Source organism: Macaca mulatta, chromosome 1 (genome assembly GCF_049350105.2).
Source record: "Macaca mulatta isolate MMU2019108-1 chromosome 1, T2T-MMU8v2.0, whole genome shotgun sequence".
Lineage (NCBI taxonomy): Eukaryota > Metazoa > Chordata > Mammalia > Primates > Cercopithecidae > Macaca > Macaca mulatta.
Genome location: NC_133406.1, coordinates 13,617,950 through 13,642,440, shown reverse-complemented (window position 1 = coordinate 13,642,440; position 24,491 = coordinate 13,617,950). Strand labels below are relative to the sequence as shown.

Below are 24,491 nucleotides of genomic sequence, written 5' to 3'. Positions count from 1 at the left end.
GTGGGAGGACTGCTTGAGCTCAGGAGTTCAAGGCTGTGAGGAGCCTGTCATGCACTATACTTCAGCCTAGATGACAGCTAGACCTCGTTTCTATTAAGAAGTTTCCCGGCTGGGCGCGGTGGCTCATGCCTGTAATCCCAGCACTTTGGGAGGCCAAGAGGGGTGGATCACGAGGTCAGGAGATCGAGACCATCCCGGCTAACACAGTGAAACCCCGTCTCTACGAAAAATACAAAAAAATTAGCCAGGCATTGTGGCGGGTGCCTGTAGTCCCAGCTACTTGGGAGGCTGAGGCAGGAGAATCGCTTGAACCCAGGAGGCGGAGGTGGCAGTGAGCTGAGGTCACGCCATTGTACTCCAGCCTGGGTAACAGCGAGACTGCGTCTCAACAAAAAGAAGAATTTCCCATGGTAACCAAATAGACTTTCTCTAACTTTAAAAGGTCTTTCCCCAGTTCATTAAGTCTATTTGATCTGTACATAATAACTTTTACAAAAAGTATCAGTTTTGATCAGTTTTTTTCTGAGTGCAGAGATGCCAGGTGAAGTAGCTCTCTTTGGCAAAATGCCCGGATGGTGCAATGAAGGAAATTAGATCAGAACTCTCTCCATCTGCATGTCTGCGGTTTCAGTTCCCTTGGGGGAAACAGCCTGGGGGTCTGTTGGGACCTGTGGTAGCTGCAACATCCACTGTCTGCCCTTGAGCAGCCTCCTCTGTTGACCCCAGCGTGCTGCAAATACGTGGTCATTTTCAGAGCTAGGCAGCTGGAGTCAGGGGAATAGAGTGGATGCAGAAAAGAGTTTGCTAAGGAGCCAGTGCCACAGAAGTGTCAGAGCATTCTGCTTTCTGCCTGGTCTATTCCTAAACTATTTCAGAAGATTGGTCATCGGGCCGTGTGCAGTAGCTCATGCCTGTAATTCCAGCACTTTGGGAGGCCAAGGCGGATGGATCACCTGAGGTCAGGAGTTCAAGACCAGCCTGGCCAACATGATGAAACCCTGTCTGTACTAAAAATACAAAAAATTAACCGGGTATGGTTAATTACGGGTGCCTGTAATCCCAGCTACTCAGGAGGAGGCTGAGGCAGGAGAATCACTTGAACCTGGGAGGCAGAGATTGCAGTGAGCCGAGATCATACCACTGTACTCTAGCCTGGGTGACAGAGCGGGACTCCATCTCAAAAAAAAAAAAAAAAAAGGAGGGGGTGGGGGACCAGGTGTGGTGGCTCATGCCTGTAATTCCAGCACTTTGGGAGGCCAAGGCAGGTGGATCACCTAAGGTCAGGAGTTAGAGAACAGCCTGATCAATGTGGTGAAACCCCATCTCTACTAAAAGTACAAAAATTAGCCGGGCATGGTGGTGCGCGCCTGTTATCCCAGCTACTTGGGAAGCTGAGGCAGGAGAATCGCTTGAACCTGGGAGGCGGAGGTTGCAGTGAGCCGAGATCACGCCATTGCACTCCAGCCTGGGTAACAAGAGCAAGACTCTGTCTCAAAAAAAAGGACAGATGTGGCAGTAGATGGGTTTGGGAGTGCTGGCTGTTGGGTTGCTCAGAGCTGTCAACAGTGTCCTGGAGAATCAGCATGTTGTTTGTTTATATTGCACTTTTCTGGAGAAAAATGTCCCCCAGGACACGAAGAAATGAGGTTTCACGAGATAATCCAGTCACGGTTGGTGTTTGCAGATACAGTGATGAATGTCTTGCAGGTCCCAATTGAATTCTCGCCAGAAGCTGAAGTATTGCTTTGGGTGCTTAATCCAGTCATCCTGTTTTGAGTTGGTCTGTCTTTGAGGTTATTTACTCGACCAGAACTCAAGGCATTGGGAGCGCTGCAGACCTGGATATGTCAAATCTCAGGGCACTTCCAGGGGAGGGGATGAGCCGCCTCCTCCCTCATGACCGGCGGAGGAGAATCTGTGCCCGGAGGCCTGACCTGTGCGTTCACGGGGGCTCCTTGAACTGTGTGTGTAGGAGGGGCGACCACATATTGAGAGCTGTTCGTGGCTGATTCAGGATGTAGGTGGTCTGTATGCTCTGTACAGACCTTAGAGACAGTTACAACTCTAGGCTACATAATGGGAAACAGCAGTGAGGGAAGCGTGATTGGACTTAAACCCTTCCTCAGCAGCCTAACAGCCGATTTAGCAGGGTTAATGGAAACACAGGGTGGCCACAGTGTCACCCAGAGGCCTGGAAAGCACCCCTTGCATGAGCCTGCGTGAGGCGGTGTCAGGAAGCTGGGGCAGCCAAGGGGAGGCTGAGGAGGAGCAGCGGAGGAACAGTTTACAGAAGCCATCATGCAGATGTGTCCCCAAGGGTGGAGGAGGAGCCCGAGGGGACCTGGAGGGTGTTTTCCGGGTCTGGAATTTTCGGCAGCCTGACTCTTTTCCCTTCCATTTGATGCGACGGCCACAGCAAAATCAAGGCTATCCTGTAGGTACTCATACTACCAGTTGAAATGCAACTGTTTACGAGGGTAGACCCCATCGTTAGCTCCAGGCAGCTGGCAGGATTTGGGCATGGGTAGCTGGCGACCGGGTTTGGAGTCATCCCTTTCTTCGCATCTTCTCTGCCATCCTTCCCTTGTTCCTGACCTTCTTGCAGAGCTTCCTAATTGGTTCCTGCCTAAAATTATTTCCTTTCTAACCAATGCTTTGGAGTGATGCCGCTGTTTTTGTAAAGAAACTTTCTCCACGTTTTATGTGCGTTTGATGACCCCTGTTGCATTAAGGGGTGCAATGAAATGGGTTTTGAATCGAGGCTGACTTGGGTGTAATTTCCCACTTGTTCATTTGCACACAATGACACAGCTCTCTGACTGCTGTGCCGCTGTTTTTTCTACTGTGAAAAAGGAAAACAACCCAGAAATCAGCATAGCGCCTGGGTCTGGTTGGCAGTGGCGGCAGCAGTGAGGGCGGTGGCTGTCCCTGCTGCTGTTGTTATTACTGGATCTTAGAGCTCTTTTTTTTTTTTTTTTTTTTTTTTTGAGATGGAGTCTCACTCTTTCACCCAGGCTGGAGTGCAGTGGCGCGATCTCGGCTCACCGCAACCTTCTGGCACTCAGGTTCAAGCGATTCTCCTGCCTCAGCCCCCTGCGTAGCTGGGACCACAGGTGCGTGCCACCACCCTTGGCTGATTTTTGTGTTTTTTTTTTTTTCATTTTTTGAGATAGAGTTTTGCTCTTGTTGCCCAGGCTGGAATGCGATGGCACGATCTTGGCTCACCACTACCTCCGCCTCCCGGGTTCAAACGATTCTCCTGCCTCAGCTTCCCGAGTAACTGGGATTACAGACATGCGCCACCACGCCCGGCTAATTTTGTATTTTTAGTAGAGACGGGGTTTCTCCGTGTTGGTCAGGCTGGTCTCGAACTCCCAACCTCAGGTGATCCACCCGCCTCGGCCTCCCAAAGTGCTGGGATTACAGGCATGAGTCACAGTTCCCGGCCTGATTTTTGTATCTTTAGTAGAGACAGGGTTTCACCATGTTGGCCAGGCTGGTCTCAAACTCCTGACCTCAGGTGATCTGCCCACTTTGGCCTCTCAGAGTGCTGGGATTACAGGCGTGAGCCACCGCGCCTGGCCTGGATCTTAGAGCTCTTCTTTTGTCACTGGCCAGTCCTCGTCAGTCACTTCTATGGGACCTTTCTCTGGTTGCAGGGTGTTGGGTGTACCCCGAGGCTCAGATATGGGAGCTCCTGGCTTCTTGAGAGACCTTCTGGGGTGTGGCTGGCACTCCTCCACGGCCTGCCCTCTTGGACATCTGTCTCTCCAGCCGCTGCTTTGATACCTCTGTCTGGATGTCTCATAGCCATCATAGATTTAGCATGTCCAAAACTAAGACCCCTCACGCCTGCCCATCCTGTAGTCTTCCCCTCTTAGTAAATGACAGTTCCAGTTGCACAGGCCACAGATCTTGGAGTTGTCCTTGACACTCCCTGTCTCCCATGCCTCACACCTAAATCCACTGGCAATCCTGTGAGCCCCAGTCCAGAGTCAGACGCCCCCTCTGCCGTGGTCTGCCCTCTCATTCTGCTGCTCTGCTCTGGCCTCCGGGAGACTCCCGGCCCTCCTTTGTTTCCTGCAATCGTGCTCAACCCAGCAGCACAGTGACTTTTCCTTTTTTTTTTTTTGGACATAGTATAGATCAAAGTCAAAGCAGAGTGATTTTTAAAAGACCCAGGTCATCTGTCGCTGTTCCAAAGCCTCCAGTATCTCCCGTTTCAAGCAAAGACTAGCAAAGACTTTGAAGTGGCCTGCAAGGCCTTTGTGATGTGTGGCCTGGCCCCTTGTCCCTTGTGACCTCGTTTCTAGTACCCCCAAGCCCATCTGCTCCAGTCACACAGGCGCCGGCTGTCCCGGTCATAGGCTGAGCTCGTTCCCATCCCAGGGCCTTTGCTCTTGTCACTCCTCCGCCGCGTGCTCCTCTCCCAGATGACGTCCCCCCATTTCCCTCAGCTCTCTGCTCAGATGCCCTCTTGTTGGAGGAGGTGGTCTTCCCTGAGCACTGCATATAGAACAGCCACACACCTTTCCTGTGTGCCCTGCTCTGTCCCTGAGCACAGACAGGCCTGCCTGTGACACACTGTAGAGGCCCTGTGTCGCGATCATCTCTCCCTGGTGAGACTCTGCTTTGCCACTGTGATGCTCCTGGCCCTAAATAATTACTTGCAGAATAGACCAGTACATTGAATAATTTCCACACATACACATGTTAGATGAGAGTGTAGGCTCCTCCACTAGCTGGCCCGGTCCTGCTGCAAGCTCCTTTTTCTCTGTGGGGACCTGGCTAAGCTGTGCCCCTTCCTGATGGCGCTGCACCTGCACCTAGCCCCTCACCTGCACTTGTGTTGCCCAGCAGCTTTGCTTTTCCAGTCCCACTGTGTTATCCTCTCTGAACCCCTGTATCGGGGGCAGTTGGAGTGATACTGTTATAACTGCTTCCAGGCTACGGGACACCCTCTCAATTCCTAAGTCATGCACTTTTGAACATGTGTCCCAAGTTGACCCCTCTTATCTCCCCTGCAGATGCTATTTATCTGGAGATTCCTATGGTAATGGTGCCCCATAGAAGGTCATGTGCTGGGGTGAGGCTTGTGTGTATACCTTAGGTGCTTAAGAAATCAAAGTTACCCTCACCGCTTTTCCCCTCTCCTTTTGTTGGATAGTGCTAGGATGGTTTAATGTTATGACATTTGGTTCTTTTTCATTTGATTGTAGATGTTTGTCTCAAGTTTTGAGTATATAACAATGAACTTTTAATTTATTTTTAGTTTTTTGAGACAGTCTCACTCTGTCATCCAGGCTGGAGTGCAGTGGTGCAATCTCCACTCCCTGCAACCTCCGCCTCCCCGGCTCTAGAGATTCTCGTGCCTCAACCTCCTGAGTAGCTGGAATTACAAGCACATGCCACCACACCTGGTTAATTTCTGTATTTTTAGTAGAGACAGGGTTTTGCCATGTGGGCCAGGCTGGTCTTGAACTCCTGACCTCAAGTGATCCCCCCACCTTGGCATCCCAAAGTGCTGGGATTACAGGCGTGAGCCATCACGCCTGGCCGGATAATGAACTTTTTAGTTTCTCAGTGAAGTTTTGGATAACTTAAAAGTATTATGGCCGGGCGCGGTGGCTCAAGCCTGTAATCCCAGCACTTTGGGAGGCCGAGATGGGCGGATCATGAGGTCAGGAGATCGAGACCATCCTGGCTAACACAGTGAAACCCCGTCTCTACTAAAAAATATACAAAAAACTAGCCGGGCGAGGTGGCGGGCTCCTGTAGTCCCAGCTACTCGGGAGGCTGAGGCAGGAGAATGGTGTGAACCCGGGAGGCGGAGCTTGCAGTGAGCCGAGATCCGGCCACTGCACTCTAGCCTGGGTGACAGAGCGAGACTCCGCCTCAAAAAAAAAAAAAAAAAAAAAAAGTATTATGTACTCCTGAAAAAATTTCAAGTTTACTAGAGGGTATAAAATGAAAGGTTAAAGCACTCATGCTGAGGAAATAAGAGTAACTACTTTTATGTCTTTTGTGAATCTTTTGAAATTACTGTTTCTTAACATGTGCTTTTAGATATTAGAAGGGTAGATTTGTCAAAAAACCTGTTGTCATCATGGGATGAAGTGATCCACATTGCTGATCAGCTCAGACACCTGGAAGTCCTTAATCTCAGGTATGAACTCTTGGTTGCCGAATTTTCATGAACAATAAAAGTCATCTCCTTGCTCCCTCACAGCATCTCTGAGGCAGAAAGATTAAGGCTGCCACCTGATGATGCAGGAGTTAAGAAGAAATTACTCAGGCTGATAGTGAGGGTATAGAAGTCCTCAGTAAGGTATTCCTTTTAATGAAGAGCAGCCCCAAATTATTTTCCTTTCTAACACAAGTAGCCTGTAAAATGGAGCTGCAGACATGTATTTTTGAGATGGAGTCTCACTCTTGTTGCCCAGGCTGGAGTGCAATGGTGCAATCTCGGCTCACTGCAACCTCCCCTTCCTGGGTTCAAGGGATTCTCCTACTTCACCCTCCTGAGTAGCTGGGACTATCGGTGCCCACCACCACTGCCGGCTACTTTTTGTATTTTTAGTAGATGCAGGGTTTCGCCATGTTGGCCAGGCTGATCTTGAACTCCTGACCTCAGGTTTTCCACCTGTCTCGGCCTCTCAAAGTGCTGGAATTACAGGTGTGAGCCACCACGTCCCGCCTCTTTAAGGACACTTTAAGGGCACATCGATTATTATAGCCTTGCAAACGGTCACATGAGGTGATTCATGAATAAGGAATGTGTTTTAACTTTTATCAGGTGGGGGATGAGTTAGATTGACATTGAACTGCAAGATCTTATTTCTTTTTAGCCTGACCATAAAGATGGAAGGTTGGGGGAGGTGATATTTAATTGTGGAGTAGGAGAGGAGAGGTGATATTATTAAAAGTGCTTGTTTATTTGAAATTTGAAACCTTCTAGCATTTAATTGCTGTAGGAATGAGTAATTTCATTGGGATACTGTTTAATTCTGTTTTGATAAGGATTTTTCGTTAATCTAACTATTTTACTAATGTCACAGTTTTCCAGGCCTTCCTGAGTATTTGATTTGTTTTAATCTCAGAACCTAACTTTCCAAGGGTTTAGCCAGGCTTCCTCCTTTTTTTTTTTTTTTTTTGTTGTTGTTGTTGCCCAGGCTGGAGTGCAGTGGTAGGATCTCGGCTCACTGCACCCTTCGCCTCCCAGGTTCAAGTGATTCTCCTTCCTCAGCCTCCCAAGTAGCTGGGACTAGAGGCACCTGCCACCATGCCCGGCTAATTTTTGTATTTTTAGTAGAGACGGGGTTTCATCATGTTGACCAGGCTAGTCTTGAACTCCTGACCTCAGGTGATCCATCTGCCTTGGCCTCCCAAAGTGCTGGGATTATAGGCGTGAGCTTCCACGCCCGGCACAGGTTTCCCCTTTCATTCTTAAACCATTTTTGCATAGACAGGTGAGTGTACAGTATAGCAGGTAGGCCTGAATGAATTGTGCTCCCAAATAGAGCAAATAGGGGTAACTCAACCCATGGTGTCTCATCTTCGATGGGCTTGTGTTTTTTAATATATCTTCTTTCAAAGTGACTGTCAGGATTGAATAGAGTTTTGAGAAAGAATTTAAGGGACAATAATTTCATCCATCCTCCTAGCCATAATTTCATCCATCCTCCTAGCCAAAGGGCAGACTCTATGTTTAGAGAAGCAAAATGCTAGCCCACGATTCAGTGTATCAGTAAGACTGGAGAACGGGACTTTGCTTTGCACTGTCCAGAGCCATGTCTTGTGAAGCTGGAAGCTCACCTTGCAAACGCCTGAGTTTCGGGTTTAGGAAGCCTGCAGCCGCATACGGCTGCCCTAATCCTGTGAAAGCATCTTTACACAGCTGATCCCAAAAAGTTGTAAATTGTAAATGTTAAAAATTAGGTAGTCTTGATTCACTTGAATCATTAAAAAAGTGATTTCCATTTTAAGATCGAAACAAATCAAACCCCTTAGATTAAAACCCAAGTTGTTGCTTTCAACGACTATTTCAGTTGGGTTTACTGTATAGAAATAAGTATATTGTATCTTCTTTTTCTACACAGTGAAAATAAACTAAAATTTCCCTCCGGTTCAGCATTAACTGGAACGTTTTCTGCACTGAAGGTTTTAGTCCTCAATCAAACAGGAATAACGTGGGCTGAGGTAATCATATTTCTTTGGTTTATTACACATTAATAAGCAATTAAAAATGTTTGATTTAGTAGGGAATTGAAGTATAACTGTGGCTTCGTTTAAATCATCCCAATATCTATTAATAGATAACAAGATTCTTTAAAGTGCCTTGCAAAATCGAGTTAAAAGCGCATCGTAGTTGAGTTTTGCATCGAGGAATCCGTGTCCTCTCTCAGCTCACTTGGACTTGTTCTGGGGCCTTTATAAACAGTGGCGCTCCGTTGTGGTATGCACTGAGGATGTGCTGAGCGTCGTGTTAGCTATTGATAGCTCCCTGAGTTTTCCTGTAAGTTTTTTTTTTAGAACAGAAGCCAAGCAGCAGAAAGGTTCTCACATCCTTTTCTTGTTAGAAGTTCGGCTTTTGGAAGCCGCGGTTCATTTTATACAGCTGGGCTCAAAAGTAGACTTGTGGGTCCTCAGCACAGCAGCGTTTGGGACTTATGTCTGGCAGTACAACTTCCTCTGAGGTGTGCTGACTTCACATACGCAGAGCATGCCACTGTCTGTTTTTTTTTTTTTTTGAGACGGAGTTTTGCTCTTGTTGCTCAGGCTGGAGTGCAGTGGCGCGATCTCGGCTCACTGCAACCTCCACCACCCAGGTTCAAATGATTCTCCCGCCTCAAGCCTCCCGATAGCTGGGATGACAGGCATGCGCCACCAGGCCCAGCTAATTTTGTATTTTTAGTAGAGACTGGGTTTCTCCATGTTGGTCAGATTGGTCTCGAACTCCTGACCTCAGGTGATCTGCCCACCTCGGCCTCCCAAAGGGCTGTGATTACAGGCCAGAGCCACCGTGCCCAGCCCACTTTCATTTTTATTCATTTATTTTTCTTGAAACAGAGTCTTCGCTCTGTTGCCCAAGCTGGAGTACAGTGGCGCAATCTCGGTTCACTGCAACCTCCGCCTCCCGGGTTCAAGCGATTCTCCTGCCTCAGCCTCCCAAGTAGCTGGGATTATAGGCGCCTGCCACCATGCCCAGCTTATTTTTGTATTTTTAGTAGGGACGGGGTTTCACCATGTTGGCCAGGATGGTCTTGAACTCCTCAAATGATCTGTCCGCCTCGGCCTCCCAAAGTGCTGGGATTATAGGCGTGAGCCTCCGCACCCGGTTCGGGCATTCCACTTTCAAACCAAGGGTGTAGAAATACATTCCCAGCTATGTTCACCCAGGAAGTGCCACAGAGGCTGCTCAGTGAGAGACAGGTGGGTCCCTTGTGCCCTTAATATGCCCACGGAGCCTCTTTCCTAGGGCCCCTCTGTGAGGTGCTTACTCCCTCTCCAGTGTAGATGCAGCTGGAAGACAAGAAGGGGCCAGGCACTGGGGCTGACACCTGCAGTCCCAGCGCTTTGGGAGGCTAAGGTGGGAGAATCACTTGAGCCGAGGAGTTTGAAGCTGCAGTGAGCTAGGACCGCACCTTTGTACTCCAGCCTGGGCAACAGAGCAAGACCCACCTCACCCTCCAAATAAACTAGGAAGGGCACACAGAAATTCAGGTGGTAGAGATGACAGTAAAGTTCCAGTGAGAAAATTTAGAAATAGTTGGTGAGGCTGGGCATGGGGGCTCTCACCTGTAATTCCAGCCAGCACTTTGGGAGGCCCAGGCAGGAGAACCGCTTGAGGCCAGGAGTTCAAGACCCACCTAGGCAACATCGAGAGATCCTGTAGATGCTATATATATTATTATATATAATTATGTAATATTATATATTATTATATATAATTATGTAATATAAAATTATGTAATTATCACATAATTATATATAATATATAATAATTTTTTGTAAAAAATTTTTTGTAAAATTTTTTTTTGTAAAAAAAATTAGGCTCATGTGCAGTGTGGTAGCAGCAGGCACGGTCTTGACATGCAGAAAGATGCCAGCAAGTTCGTGGACCTGTGCATGGGGCAGAAATGCTCCACCAGCAACTGCGTCATCAGTGCCAAGGACCATATATCCATGTGGATGAATGTGGCCAAGGCCAACAAGGTCACGGGCAGGTTTAACAGCTAGTTTAAAACCTGTGCTATCTGCAGGACAGTTTGCAGGATGGGTGAGTCAGATGATTCCATTCTCTGGCCATGGCCAAGGGTGTTATCTCAACTATTTTGTTTTTGAGATGGAGTCTTGCTCTGTTGCCCAGGCTGGAGTGCAGTGGTGTGATATTGACTCACTGCAACCTCCGCCTCATGGGCCAAAACGATTCTCCTGCCTCAGCCTCCCAATTAGCTGGGATTACAGACATGCACCACCATGCCTGGCTAATTTTTTGTATTTTTAGTCGAGATGGGTTTTCACCATGTTGGCCAGGCTGGTCTCAAACTCCCGACCTCAAGCAGTCTGCCCGCCTCAGCCTCCCAAAGTGCTGGGATTACAGGTGTGTGCCACCATACCCGGCCATTTTTGTATTTTTAGTAGTAATGGGCTTTCATCCTGTTGGCCAGGCTGGTCTCCACCTCCTGACCTCAAGTGATCCACCTGCCTCGGCCTCCCAAAGTGCTGGGATTACAGGCATGAGCCACTGTGCCTGACCTCAAAGAACTTTTGACTGGAGAGAATCATGGATGTAGGATATTTGTTGTAAATATATAATGAAAACTTAAAAAAATGTATAATTAAAAAATAATGAAAGAAGAAATAACTGTTGAGAAATTTATGAAAGGATATGAAAAATTAGCATATCCTTTACAAACCCAGATTGGCATTTAGAATTGAGGAAAGTTGTTTAACATCAACTTACTTCTTTTGGTTAAGCAAATTCTATCAAATACTAATACATGCGGTTAGTATCTCCTGTTCCACCTCGTAGCTGCCTTACCTAAACCATGCATTGACACCTACCTCCGAGGCCTCAGAGTGCCCACAGTATGTGCTCCCACAGCATTAAAATGCACTCCTTTAACATTTTATTTATCACCCCCCCACCACCATTCCAGGCCTGAAACAGTCTTATGAACTGTCGGTGAGGCACTTGTTTGCTGAAACAGTAACTGAGCTGAATCCTCGTGGTGGTTCCTATGAACACCCGGGAAGAAACAGCCAACAGAGGCCACCTGAGCCTGAGCCGAGTTTCTCTTCCAGGTGCTGCGGTGTGCCGCGTGGTGCCCGGGCCTGGAGGAACTCTACCTGGAGTCTAACAATATTGTCATTTCCGAAAGGTAACTAGGGCTTACTTAAATGCATCTATCCCCATTAGTCATCATTCTGAGTAAACAAATGGTCTCAATTATATCTCACCTTAATTTTTAGAAGGATTTGTAAACAAGAATTAGGAAAAATGCTTATTATTCATTGCCTTCGCAAATTAGAATTTGACTAATTGGTTCTAATCAAAGGAAACTCATCAGAATTAAGTATTTGTGAAGACATGAGTTATCTTAGTTTTGCATCAGTGTATTAACTTGCTGCTTGCTGTTTCTTTTCTTTTCTTTTTTTATTTTTTTTGAGACGGAGTCTCACTCTGTCGCCCAGGCTGGAGTACAGTGGTGATCACGGCTCACTGTAACCTCCGCCTCCTGAGTTCAAGCGATTCTCCTGCCCCAGCCTCCTGAGTAGCTGGGATTATAGGTGCCTGCCACCACGCCTGGCTAATTTTCTTTATTTTTAGTAGACACGGGGATTCACCATCTTGGCCAGGCTGGTCTTGAACCCCTGACCTCGTGAGCCACTGTGCCCAGCCAATTTGCTATTTCTAAATGGAAGTTCTGTAGGATATGCTGTAAGGATTAAATAATGTATTTTTCATTAGCATCATCTGTTTCAGGTCATTGTACCAAAGTACATGTAAAACCTTGTTCTCTGAAATATATTGTTGCCTCATCTCCCTTTTTTTATTAATAATATTAAATTACTATGTAAAATTAACCTAATTGTGGGAGAAAATTTACAACAGATTCTGAATTAAGGGATTCAGAATCTTAAAGACTTTCGTGTACAGAAGGGTTTCATTATGTAGGCAAATGCAGGTGTGTTTTTTTTTTTGGCAATAGAGTTTCATTCTTGTTGCCCAGCTAGAGTGCAGTGGCGCCATCTCGGCTCACTGCAACCTCCGCCTCCCTGGTTCAAGTGATTCTCCTGCCTCAGCCTCCTGTGTAGCTGGGACTACAGGCACGGCCCACCATGCCTGGCTAATTTTTGTATTTTTAGTAGAGACGGGGTTTCACCATGTTGGCCAGGCTGGTCTTGAACTCCTGATCTCAGGTGATCTGCCCACCTCAGCCTGCCAAAGTGCTGGGATTACAGGCGTGAGCCACCGTGCCTGGCCTGCAGGTTTTTTAAATTAAATTTTTTAATTTTGAGATAATCATAGATTCACATCAAGTTTTATAAGAAATGATACACAGATATCACTTGTACCCATGACCCAGGTTCCCCCATTGGTAACAAGTTGCAAAACTATGAAATAGGATCACAGGCTAGGTGGGACATTGACACCGGCAGGAATTTGTGCATTGCCAGAGGCACCCCTCAGGTTGCCCTTTTATAGTCATATCCACTTGCTTTTTACCCCCAACCCTCCATCGCATCAAATGCAGGCATTTTAAGGCTGTATCTTTGAAAACAAAAGAGAAATTCACGGTGAAAAAATTTTATTTTCCATACAGGCCAACAGATGTTCTCCAGACAGTCAAGTTATTAGACCTTTCCTCTAATCAATTAATTGATGAAAATCAGCTGTATCTGATAGCCCACCTGCCCAGGTAATTTGCCTCTAAATGCCTGATACAATAGTGTTCAGTCAATTCTTAGTGAAGCAATTTTTATATACTATGTATGCTTTCTCAGTAGAAACGTGGTAACAATGATGGAATTTCTAAATTGAGTAATTCCCTTTGGAAAATTTTCATTTGAATTCATTTAGAAAATGTACTTGTGAACGCTGTATAATGTGGACTATGTCTGTACCAGATAATTTGAAGAATGAATAGTTTGACCCTGGCGATAATGCTGATAGTCTTCACTCGTTAAACTCCGGGCAGTAGACCGTGTCTCTTTCCTCTGAGATGTGTTTAGCACCTGACATAGCAGTAGGTACTCAAGAACCATTAGGTGACTATAGAGTCATTAGAATATAGGATAAAGAGTTCACTTTGCATGTCCTAAGTTGGACTTCATGGTTTCTAAGTATTTTACATGGGATTAAAAACCTAGGGTGTAGAAAAAAATTTACAAACCGAGTCTGGTTGATACCCTATAGCATTTTAGATTGTTCTGTGTAATCAAATTTTACATTTTGATTTTTAGGTTAGAACAATTAATCCTCTCTGACGTTGGAATTTCTTCTATACATTTTCCGGATGCTGGAATTGGTATATAAGATTAGTAAAGTTCCATCCCATCCCCCCCATACTATACTTTAGCTACTTCTTTCACTTCTACTGTGTAACTTCATTCCTCTTTTTAATAGGGTGCAAAACCTCCATGTTCCCGTCCTTGCAGTACCTTGTAGTAAATGACAATCAGATATCACAAGTAAGAGCTGCTTCGGAGTATGCCCAGCACACTGTTGCCTCTTTCCGTTGTCACGGCAGAGTTCGGAGGTTCCTTCTACCAAAAAGTAAAAAAAAAAAAAACCTAAATCAAAAGAGAAATGCCTCCTCAGCGTGGAACTCCTCATATGAAGCCAAAAATATTAAGAAAGAAATTAGTTCACTTCACACCTAAGTGGACTTCACACTCAAATGGCACATTAATAGAGTAAAAGTGGCTGGGCGTGGTGGCTCACGCCTATATTCCCAGCACTTTGGGAGGCCGAGGCGGGCGGATCCCCTGAGGTTGGGAGTTCGAGACCAGCCTGACTAACATGGTGAAACCCCATCTCTACTAAAAAAAACAAAAAACAAAAAACAAAATTAGCTGGGCATGGCGGCACATGCTTGTAATCCCAGCTACTTGGGAGGCTGAGGCAGGAGAATCGCCTGAACTCGGAGGCAGAGGCTGCGATGAGCCAAGATTGCACCATTGCCCTCCAGCCTGGGAAACGAGCGAAACTCCGTCTCAAAAAAAAAGAGTGAAAGTATGTGACCTTTCTAGAGGGGGTTGCTTGGTGCATGATGAAATTCCCTGCCTCAGATTAGAAGTAGGGACTTGCTTTCCTGTCGCTGGTTCAAACTTCTGCAAAAGTAGCACGAAACATACTGCTTTTCATTTATTTCCTTTTGCTGTGTTTCAGTGGTCATTTTTCAATGAGCTAGACAAGTTACCAAGTCTACGGGCTTTGTCCTGCCTAAGAAACCCCCTGACCAAGGAGGACAAAGAAGCAAACATGACGCGGCAGCTCATTATCGCCAGCATTGGCCAGCTGAAGACCCTGAACAAATGTGAGGTGAGCACTGGCGTCGTGACTAGCTATTTTTTAGACTAGAAATGATTTTAGGCCACGCGCCATGGCTCACGCCTGTAATCCCAGCACTTTGGGAGGCTGAGGCAGGCTGATCGTTGGAGTCCAGGAGTTCGAGACCAGCCTGAGCAACCTGGTGAAACCCCATCTCTACAAAAAATACAAAAATTCGCTGCGTGGTGTTACACGCCTGTAAGTGCCTGTAGTCCCAGCTGCTCAGGAGGCTGGGGTGGAAGAACCACCTGAGCCCGGGAGGCCAAGGCTGCAGTGAGCCATGAACATGCCACTGCACTCCAGCCTGGGCAGTGGAGTGAGACCCTGTCTTAATTAAAAAAAAAAAGTAAAAAGAAATTGTTTTTGAATATTGTAAAGGAGGTGAGATGTAGCTTTCCTCGGAATGGTAAAAGATCAGCCTTGTGCAGTTTCATAATAACGGTTCTTTTCCAGCTCCTCAGGAGAGAGCAGCGACATCAGTGCGCGTCGTTTGAGGAATCCCAGGCAGCTTCTCCATGTTTTCAGGGAATGTAGGCAGAAAGAACCGAACCACAGAGCTGCTTTCTCTTGTCCTTCTCAGCTACTCTTCCCCATAAAAGTGGGAAGCCCATGCCTTGTCCTTGCCAGCACTTTTTTTTTTTTTTTTTTTTTTTTGAGACGGAGTCTGGCTCTGTCACCCAGGCTGGAGTGCAGTGGCGCGATCTCGGCTCACTGCAAGCTCCGCCTCCCGGGTTTACGCCATTCTCCTGCCTCAGCCTCCCGAGTAGCTGGGACTACAGGCGCCCGCCACCTCGCCCGGCTAGTTTTTTGTATTTTTTAGTAGAGACGGGGTTTCACCGTGTTAGCCAGGATGGTCTCGATCTCCTGACCTCGTGATCCGCCCGTCTCGGCCTCCCAAAGTGCTGGGATTACAGGCTTGAGCCACCGCGCCCGGCCTTTGCCAGCACTTTTGTGCATTCACTGGGAGTCAGTCAGCTCCACCAGGGCAGGCGCCTCCAGGCAGACCTCGAGGAGGTGACCCAAGGTACCTGGCATAGTCCTGAAACTGGCCTACGTGCAAGTACTCTCATGAATTAAAAGCGTAGGCCAGGCATGGTGGCTCACGCCTGTAATCCCAGCACTTTGGGAGGCCATGGTTGGTGGATCATGAGGTCAGGAGACCGAGACCATCTGGCTAACACGGTGAAACCCTGTCTCTACTAAAAATACAAAAAAATTAGCCGGGCGTGGTGGCGGGCGCCTGTAATCCCAGCTACTCCAGAGGCTGAGGCAGGAGAATCACGTGAACCTGGGAGGCGGAAGTTGCAGTGAGCTGAGATCACACCACTGTACTCTAGCCTGGGCAACAGAGCGAGACTCCATCTCAAATTTTTAAAAAAAGTGTAAAACAAATTCTTTTTTCTTTTCTAATAAACCCCTGAGTTCTGTCAGTGTTAAAAAGAAGAGTGAAAACTATATCTTGTCCCTCTCAATGTGATTATTCTCTGCATGTGCTGTGGAGGAAGGACAAAGTGCAAAATGCAAAGGACTTGTTAGAAAAAGTCTTTCTAACAGATTTGTCTTTATGTCACACCAACATAGATTCTCCCCAAGGAGAGGCGGACAGCTGAGCTTGACTATCGAAAAGCTTTTGGAAATGAGTGGAAACAGGCTGGTGGACATCAGGATCCGGACAAAAACAGACTCAGCGAAGAATTCCTCAGAGCCCATCCTAGATACCAGTTCCTCTGCCTGAGTACGTGCGTATACGCTGGTGGCCTGCAGGGGGCGGATTTCCCGCTGGAACAAAGTGTTCCCTTGGGTATCAAAAGAGGTTCTCAGTGTTGCTTTTGCCCTTCCTTTCCTGGGCTTTTTCTGTTCATCTGAATGGACTATAGGTACTTTCCTGGGGCGAGGGCAGCAGGGTAAGAGCAGTGTCTCTCAGCAGGAGGAACCTAGGAGACTGTGTATGTTCCTGAAACGGAGAGAGTTGCATTTGGGGAAGGGAACGCAATTTTTTTATTTTTAAGAGATGGAGTGTTGCTCTGTCGCCCAGGCTGGAGTGATCTCACTGCAACCTCTGCCTCCTGGGTTCAAGTTATTCTCCTGTCTTAGCCTCCCGCGTAGCTGGGATTAGAGGCGCCCGCTACCATGCCCAGCTAATTTTTGTATTGTTAGTAGAGATGGGGTTTCACCATATTGGCCAGGCTGGTCTCGAACTCCTGACCTCAAGTGATCCACCCACCTCAGCTTCTCCAAGTGCTGGGATTATAAGTGTGAGACACCATGCCCGGCAGGAAAGCACTTCTTTTTCTTTTTTTTTTCTTTTCTTGAGACAGGGTCTTGCTCTGTCACCCAGGCTGGAATGCAGTGGCACAATCTCAGCTCATTGCAACCTCCACCTCCTGGGTTCAAGTGATTCTCCTGCCTCAGCTTCCAGAGTAGCTGGGACTATAGGTGCGCACCACTATGCCTAATTTTTGTATATATTTTTTTGAGACGGAGTTTCGCTCTGTTGCCCAGGCTGGAGTACAGTGGTGCAGTATTGGCTCACTGCAACCTCCGCCTCCCAGGTTCAAGCAATTATCCTGCCTCAGCCTCCTGAGAAGCTGGGATTACAGGCATGCGCCACCATGCCTGGCTAATTTTTTTTGTATTTTTAGTAGAGATGGGGTTTCATCATGCTAGCCAGGCTGGCCTTGAACTCCTGACTTTGTGATCTGCCTGCCTCAGCCTCCCAAAGTGCTGGGATTACAGGCATGAGCCACCACGCCCAGCCGGGAAAGCACTTCTTTTTTTTTTTTTTTGAGAAGGAGGCTCGCTCTGTCGCCCAGGCTGGAGTGTAGTGGCATGATCTTGGCTCACTGCAAGCTCCACCTCCCGGGTTCACGCCATTCTCCTGCCTCAGCCTCCCGAGTAGCTGGGACTACAGGCACCCACCACCACACCCAGCTAATTTTTTGTATTTTTAGTAGAGATGGGGTTTCACCATGTTAGCCAGGATGGTCTCGATCTCCTGACCTCGTGATCCGCCCACTTCGGCCTCCCTAAGCACTGGGATTACAGGGGTGAGCCACCGCGCCTGGCCAGGAAAGCACTTCTTAAATATAGGTTCTTCTCTTTGCACATGTTCACTAGGTTTCAGGTGGTGCACCATGCTCCACTGTAGAAAGGGTAGGAAGCACTCCAGTTTATCTCTGAGGCATCCCTATTTTTTTTTTTTTTTTTTTTGAGGCAGAGTTTCACTCCTGTTGTCCAGACTGGAGTGAAATGGCGCGATCTCGGCTCACTGCAACCTCTACCTGCTGGGTTTAAGCGATTCTCCTGCTTCAGCCTCCTGAGGAGCTGGGATTACAGGCATCTGCTACGACGCCTGGCTGATTTTTTTGTATTTTTAGTAGAGATGGGGTTTCACCAGATTGGCCAGGCTGGTCTCAGAAACTCCTGACCTCAGGTGATCTGCCCGCCTTGGCCTCCCAAAGTGCTGGGATTACAGGCGAGAGCCACTGTGCCCGGCCGGCATCCGTTTTTTTTATAGCCCCACAGGTAGTTCTAGTGAACAGGAAAGTTCGCATGAGAGTGTAGTTCTGCAGTAAGCTCTCATCCCCAGGGCTCACTACCAAGGCTGGCACTTGGCATGCACAGTGGTTCGTTAAATCCTCCAGCCTGGTTCTTCAGGCTTTGAAGCTAAGAATTCATGAGTCTTTGTCCCTGATGTACTTTCCATTTTGTTTTGCCTTCATTATTATTCCACATTTCGCTTTCATGTGATTTTCCTTTTTTATATTTCTTAATGCAAGCAGCTCACTGCATAAACGCTTTAGGCTTGAACAGTGTCTTTAAGGAAGAAAAGCAGCCTGGAGGAATCACTTTCAAATGACTCCATTAGCCGGCCCAATTTCCTGGCCACGCTCCACTCCTTGAATTCTACATCACTTGGGGGTGGGCAAGGGAAGATTCTGAAGCAGCTGGCCAGGTATTGTTGAGTATTCACTGCTCAGAATGCTAGAAGACAAAAGCACAGATACAGGGGGATTTAGAGAAATTCTGTCACTGTTTGGCATAGAGCAGGAAAAAATTCTGCTTTCCTCTTCTATGGAGGCCGTGGTCCCGGCCGAGGAACTGCTTTGCAGTGTGGTACTGAGCGCCCAGCCTGGCACTGCACGGTCTGGTTGAAACTTGGGGAAGGTGTCTTGTGGATTGTGTCTCAGGTGGCACCAGGTTTCTCTCAGCGCAGAAAGAACTGTTACCAAAGGTGACACTTGGGGAAAACATTTGAAGTATTTGAGGGCAGTCTTCTCTTGCTAGTTTGAGTGAGGACACCTGAGGAACAATGATGTAATACACGTGTCAACACGCTGCTTTTCATGTATTGTCTTCTGTTGAGTTTCACTGGTCGTTAACAATGAGCCAGGTAAGTTACAGAGTCTGCAGCTCTGGGTAGACAGACGATTGTGCCCTTAGGAGTGGTTGTTGTCCATCACTCCTAAAAATCACACTGAATAAAGGCAGCTCCATGTGTCCTGGGAAAGGCACAGGCTGTCTGGATACTTACCTATGCTTTTTTTTTTTTTTTTTTCCTTATAGTGGCCTTTGGTTTATCATTCATCTCTTTTGATTTCTTAAACAGAATATGGTGCACCTGAAGATTGGGAACTCAAAACACAACAACCATTTATGCTCAAAAACCAGCTACTAAGTAAGACGCTCAGATTCAAATAGTTTATTTGTATTTGAGTCCTTAGGTGCCAAAACAGATAGTGTGTTTAAGTGTGTATCTCTTAAGTACTTAAGTAAATGCTTTGAGTTTTAAATGAATTTTTTTTTTTTTTTTGAGACAGTCTCCCTCTGTCCCCCAGGCTGGAGTGCAGTGGCGTGATCTCAGCTCATTGCAACCTCTGCCTCCCAGGTTCTAAGTGATTCTCCCGCCTCAGCCTCTGGAGTAACTGGGACTATGGGCATACACCACCACGCCCAGCTAACTTTTTTTTTTTTAAATTGAGATGGAGTTTTGCTCTTGTTGCCAGACTGGAGTGCAGTGGCACGATCTCGGCTCACGGCAGCCTCCACCTCCCGGGTTCAAGTGATTCTCCTGCCTCAGCCTCCCAGGTAGCTGGGATTACAGGCATGCGCCACCATGCCCAGCTCATTTTGTATTTTTAGTAGAGACGGGGTTTAACCATGTTGTCCAGGCTGGTCTCGAACTCCTGACCTCAGGAGATCCACCTGCCTTGGCCTCCCAAAATGCTGGGATTAGAGGCGTGAGCCACCACACCCAAAGAAATGAATTCTTTAAAACATATCTAAATTCTTATACATTTTTGCAACTCCTATGTTTTAAACTCATTTAATAGTGTTATAAATGTGGGAGGTAATGGAGTTGTGAACCAAATTGTGATTTGTGAATTTATGACTTGAAAACCTGTCCAAGCTGTCAGGAAAGAAGCACTAAGCAGGGAAAGGGATCAGGAAAGAAGCACTAAGCAGGGAAAAGGGAAAGTGGCGTCCAGCTATTTTTGTTGTTGTTAGCAATTCATGGAAGGATTTTAAACATTGATTAGACCTGCCAGTTTGCACTGCATAGCTCTATCATTTGGCCATCTGTTGATGTGTGTGGATAATTTAAATCCATATAATAGTAGATATCAATTAGTCTTTTTCTTTGTTTCTCTTAAAGCACTGAAGATAAAATACCCTGATCAACTTGATCAGAAAGTCCTAGAGAAACAACTGCCGGGTAAGAAAAATGAGCCTATCTTTTCCTTAAACTCTGAATCATCGGCCTAGGTATGAGTCAGCTAAAATTAAAACCTTTAACTCATGTCTCAAAGTGTGGACCTCAGAGCTTAGAGGTTTTCATTAGTCTTTTATATTCTAAAATACAATCAATCATGCTAATGTCACTCCCCCATGCCCCCAAAAGTTCAGGTCTCCCATAACTTTATCAGCTGAAAGCAGTTTTGTTAAAATTGGAAGCCCCTGCATATAATTACACACACACACACACACACACAATCTTATTTTGAGACAGGGCCTCTGTCACCCAGGTTGGAGTGCAGTGGCACCATCTCAGCCCACAGCAGCCTCTGCTTCCTAGGCTCAAGCATTTCTCCAGCCTCGGCCTCCATGTAGCTGGGACTACAGGTGCGAGCCACCAACGCCCGGCTAATTTTTGTATTTTTTGTAGAGATGGGTTTCACCACGTTGCCCAGGCTGGTCTCGAATTCCTGAGCTCAAAGCCATCCGCCTGCCTCAGCCTCCCAAAGTGATGGGGTTATAGGCATGAGCCACTGCAGTTGGCCTAAATTGTATTTTTAACCAAAAGCCTGAGATCTTGAATGGCATAGACTTTCAGAAGCATTCCCCAAGCCTGTTGCTGTTTCCAGGGAGACTGTGACACTGGGTTTGGGGTCTGCTTCTCATCCCTTCATAAGAGAGGAGCTGTGTCCTGGTGAACTGAATTCTTATGGGAGGTTTGTGACTTTGCTTACTTTCTACTTCTGCTCCTGACGGATCAGGAGTCCCTGCAAAAACAATCTGTAGATGCTCTTTTAATGGACACCCTGAAATGGTTTTGGGAAAACTACCTTAGAACTTAAAAAAAAAAAAAAAAAAAAAAGTGCTACTGGAACTGAATTACTTTTATTTGGAAAATAAATATGCTTGTGTCAATAAATTAGATCAACATAACTTACCTTAAACTTTCACTCAAAATAAAAATGAAATTATAGTCTATTTTTGAGTTTGCCATGATACTGTGAATTCTCAAGATTAAACTTGACTCATAGCTAACTGCTAAAATATAAACGGTAAATTTAGAGCAGTGAGGATTTAAATAAATGAAATACACATCAGCTTAATGACTCTAGTACACTGGATTTGTTTGCCCGTCAGTGCAGTGAATTCCCATTGATTTTTAAATTAGTTTCTATCAGATAAAGCAAGCTTATCATGGTGTTGCTTATATAAAGAAGGCTTTAGTTGTGTTCAGAGAAGTAGCTTTCTGATTGATAACCATCCATTTAGTGTTAATTTACCAGAACGTCTCCATTTTTATTTATTCACAATCTAGTTTCTACTCCTGTAATACGTAATTTGGCTACTGCTATATAATGGATTAGAATTAGTGATTTCCCCCTTCATTATTCTGTTTTCAAACTTAAATACTGCCAGTAAAGGCCCTGGTGGACACAGACTAGTCAAAGAGGGCCAGGACTGTTTTTTTTTTTATCGTTTTTCAGACGGGGTCTGGTTGTCACTCAGGCTGGAGTGCAGTGGTGCCATCTCGGCTCACTGCAGGCTCCATCACCTTGATCATCAAGTGATCCTCCCATCTCCGCCTCCTGAGTAGCTGGGACTATAGGCACGAACCACCACACCCTGCTAGTTTTTTGATTTTTAGTAGAGATGAAGCCTCGCTATGTTAAGGCTGGCCTCAAACTCCTGAGCTCAAGCTGTTCTCCTATCATCACCTCCCAAAGTGCTGGGATTATAGGTGTGAGCCACCGTGCCTGGAGGGTCAGGACTTTCTGTGTTTTTGGCCTTCGATGTCTTTGCGTGTTTCCTTTTGCCTTTGCAGATACGTCAAATCAATTAATGGGAATGTCACCACTATGGAGTATTTGCTCAAGAATATTGTCATCAGACCTGCTTCGTTAAGCTTTCCTCTGCAGTCTTCCTCTGGAAGGCACTGAGGTAGACCTGTCAAGTCCTGTCATCTGGGCATATGCCTGAATGCAGCCCTTGGCTGGGGGTGACAGTGCCACCTTATCCTTCTCTACTTCCACACTGTACACCTGACTGGTATCCCAGGTCTTCTGAGATTCAGTTAGCCATTTTGGGGACACCCACTGTATTCATGCTGTTTTTATTAATCTTCGGGTAGAGCTGCAGAGATTCGACTATCCATAGAAATTATATGTAAGAATTACTATTTTCAACATTCAGAGTCTGAGTCCTGTATTCTATAAACTCAGCAGTAAGCCAGCAGATTGTGAGCGTTCTTTTTTCCCCCTTTTTAATTTGCTTTTCTGTTCCTCAAATGTGCACTCACTCACTCGTTCATACAAAGGTTCTTAATACTAATTCTTATGCCACATGCTGCGAATATTTAACCACTACCATAGGTAAACGTCTTCTAAAAAGAAAAGTAATAGCCAAGCATGGTGGCTCACACCTGTAATCCTGGCACTTTGGGAGGCCAAGGTGGGCAAATTGCTTGAGCCCAGGAGTTCGAGACCAACCTGAGCAACATGGTGAAACCCCATCTCTACAAAAATAAATAAATACAAAAATTAGCTGGGTGTGGTGGTGCAAGCCTGTAGTCCCAGCTACTTGGGCAGCTGAGGTGGGAGGATGGCTTGAGCCCGGGAAGTTGAGGCTGCAGTGAGCTGTGATTGAGCCACTGCAATCTGGCCTGGGTGACAGAGTGAGACCCTATCTAAAATGAAAAAAAAAAAAAAAAAGCAATACCATTTTTTTAATCCATTAGATTAGCAAAATTAAAATAATACTGGCTGGCATGAAAAAGCAGTATACCCTTTTTGTAAAGTCATGTGGGAATTACTGTACAAAGTTAAAAATACACGTATGCTCTGACCAAGCATTGTGTCTTGCAGCATTTGTGATGGTGAAGATAAGAAGAATCTAAATACTTGCCAGTGGGGGAATGGTGAATAAGCTCTGGTAGAACCACACAGCACACAAGGCACATGTGTCACTGAGGAGAATGAAGCAGGTCTAGAGCTGCGCTGTCCACTGTGACTGCAATAACCACATGTGGCTATTTAAATTCATTAAAATAAAATTCAGTTCTTCAGTCATACTCGCCGCATTCCAGGTGCTCAGTACCACATGTGGCTGCCATATTGGGCAGTGTATGTCTAGAGGACATGGCATGGAATTGGCATGAAAAGCTGTACCATCATGTCATAAAGAAATACAAATGTAGTAGGTCAATATATTATAAAACCTATACATCCTTTTTTTTTTTTTTTTTTTTTGAGATGGAGTCTCATTCTGTCACCCAAGCTAGAGTGCAGTGGCATGATCTTGGCTCACTGCAAACTCTGCCTTCCGGGTTCAAGCAACTCTCCCTGCCTCAGCTTCCCAAGTAGCTGGGTTAACAGGCACCCGCCATCACGCCCGGCTAATTTTTGTATTTTTAGTAGAGACAGGGTTTCTCCATGTTGGCCAGGCTGGTCTCAAACTCCTGACCTCAGGTGATCTGCCCACCTCAGCCTCCCAAAGTGTTGGGATTACAGGCGTGAGCCACTGCGCCTGGCTTAAAACCTATACATCCTTATATGAACATAGAAAAAAAGGCCTAGAGGTAAACCTCTCAAATTTTTAACATTGGTCATAGGCAGTAAAAAGAAATAATTAGCTATTTCCATATTTTCTGAATGCTAAGACAGTCATGTTAGTATATTAAAAATGGTAATGCTATTTATTACATACAAATTGCTACTTTCTTCTATAGAACCATTATGAGTAGGCAGATTTTTTTTGAGACAGGGCTCACTTTGTTACCCAGGCTGGATGGAGTACAGTGGCGCGATCATGGCTCACTGTAGCCTTGACCTCCTGGGCTCCAGTGATCCTCCCAAGTAGCTGGGACTAGAGGCGTACATTGTTATGCTTGGCTAATTTTTTATTTTTTGTAGAAATGGGGTGTCCTCATGTTGCCCAGGCTGGTCTCGAATTTCTGGGCTTTGATCCCTCTGCCTCCCAAAGTGCTGGGGTTACAGGTGTGAGCAGGCCAGGCGGATTTCTTATTAGAATTGTTTTATGACCAAACTTTCTGTTTCTGTCATGTGTTAGGAGGATGTCATTTCCCACTGGTGTGCAGCAGTTAGTTAACCCCTTCTCTAACCAGGCTCCAACAATGAAAGCCAGTCCATCTAAATCTTTTGAAAGGACTAGACTATCACATATTCACACATGAAAGAGC

General features: G+C 46.2%; 1 protein-coding gene across 15 annotated transcripts in view; it reads left to right on the top strand.

Moving 5' to 3' along the window:
• Positions 1–24,491, top strand: part of TBCE (tubulin folding cofactor E) — an 83,322-nt gene that overhangs the window by 57,042 nt on the left and 1,789 nt on the right. For 12 of the 15 annotated variants that reach the window (XM_077992212.1, XM_015126572.3, XM_077992204.1 and 9 more), the window contains 10 exon segments: positions 6,067–6,166; positions 8,100–8,199; positions 11,308–11,384; positions 12,831–12,926; positions 13,471–13,535; positions 13,634–13,698; positions 14,399–14,551; positions 16,142–16,295; positions 19,170–19,238; positions 20,217–20,276. In XM_077992212.1, coding sequence (XP_077848338.1) covers positions 6,067–6,166; positions 8,100–8,199; positions 11,308–11,384; positions 12,831–12,926; positions 13,471–13,535; positions 13,634–13,698; positions 14,399–14,551; positions 16,142–16,295; positions 19,170–19,238; positions 20,217–20,276 — 939 coding nt within the window. 15 annotated transcript variants of the gene reach the window in all.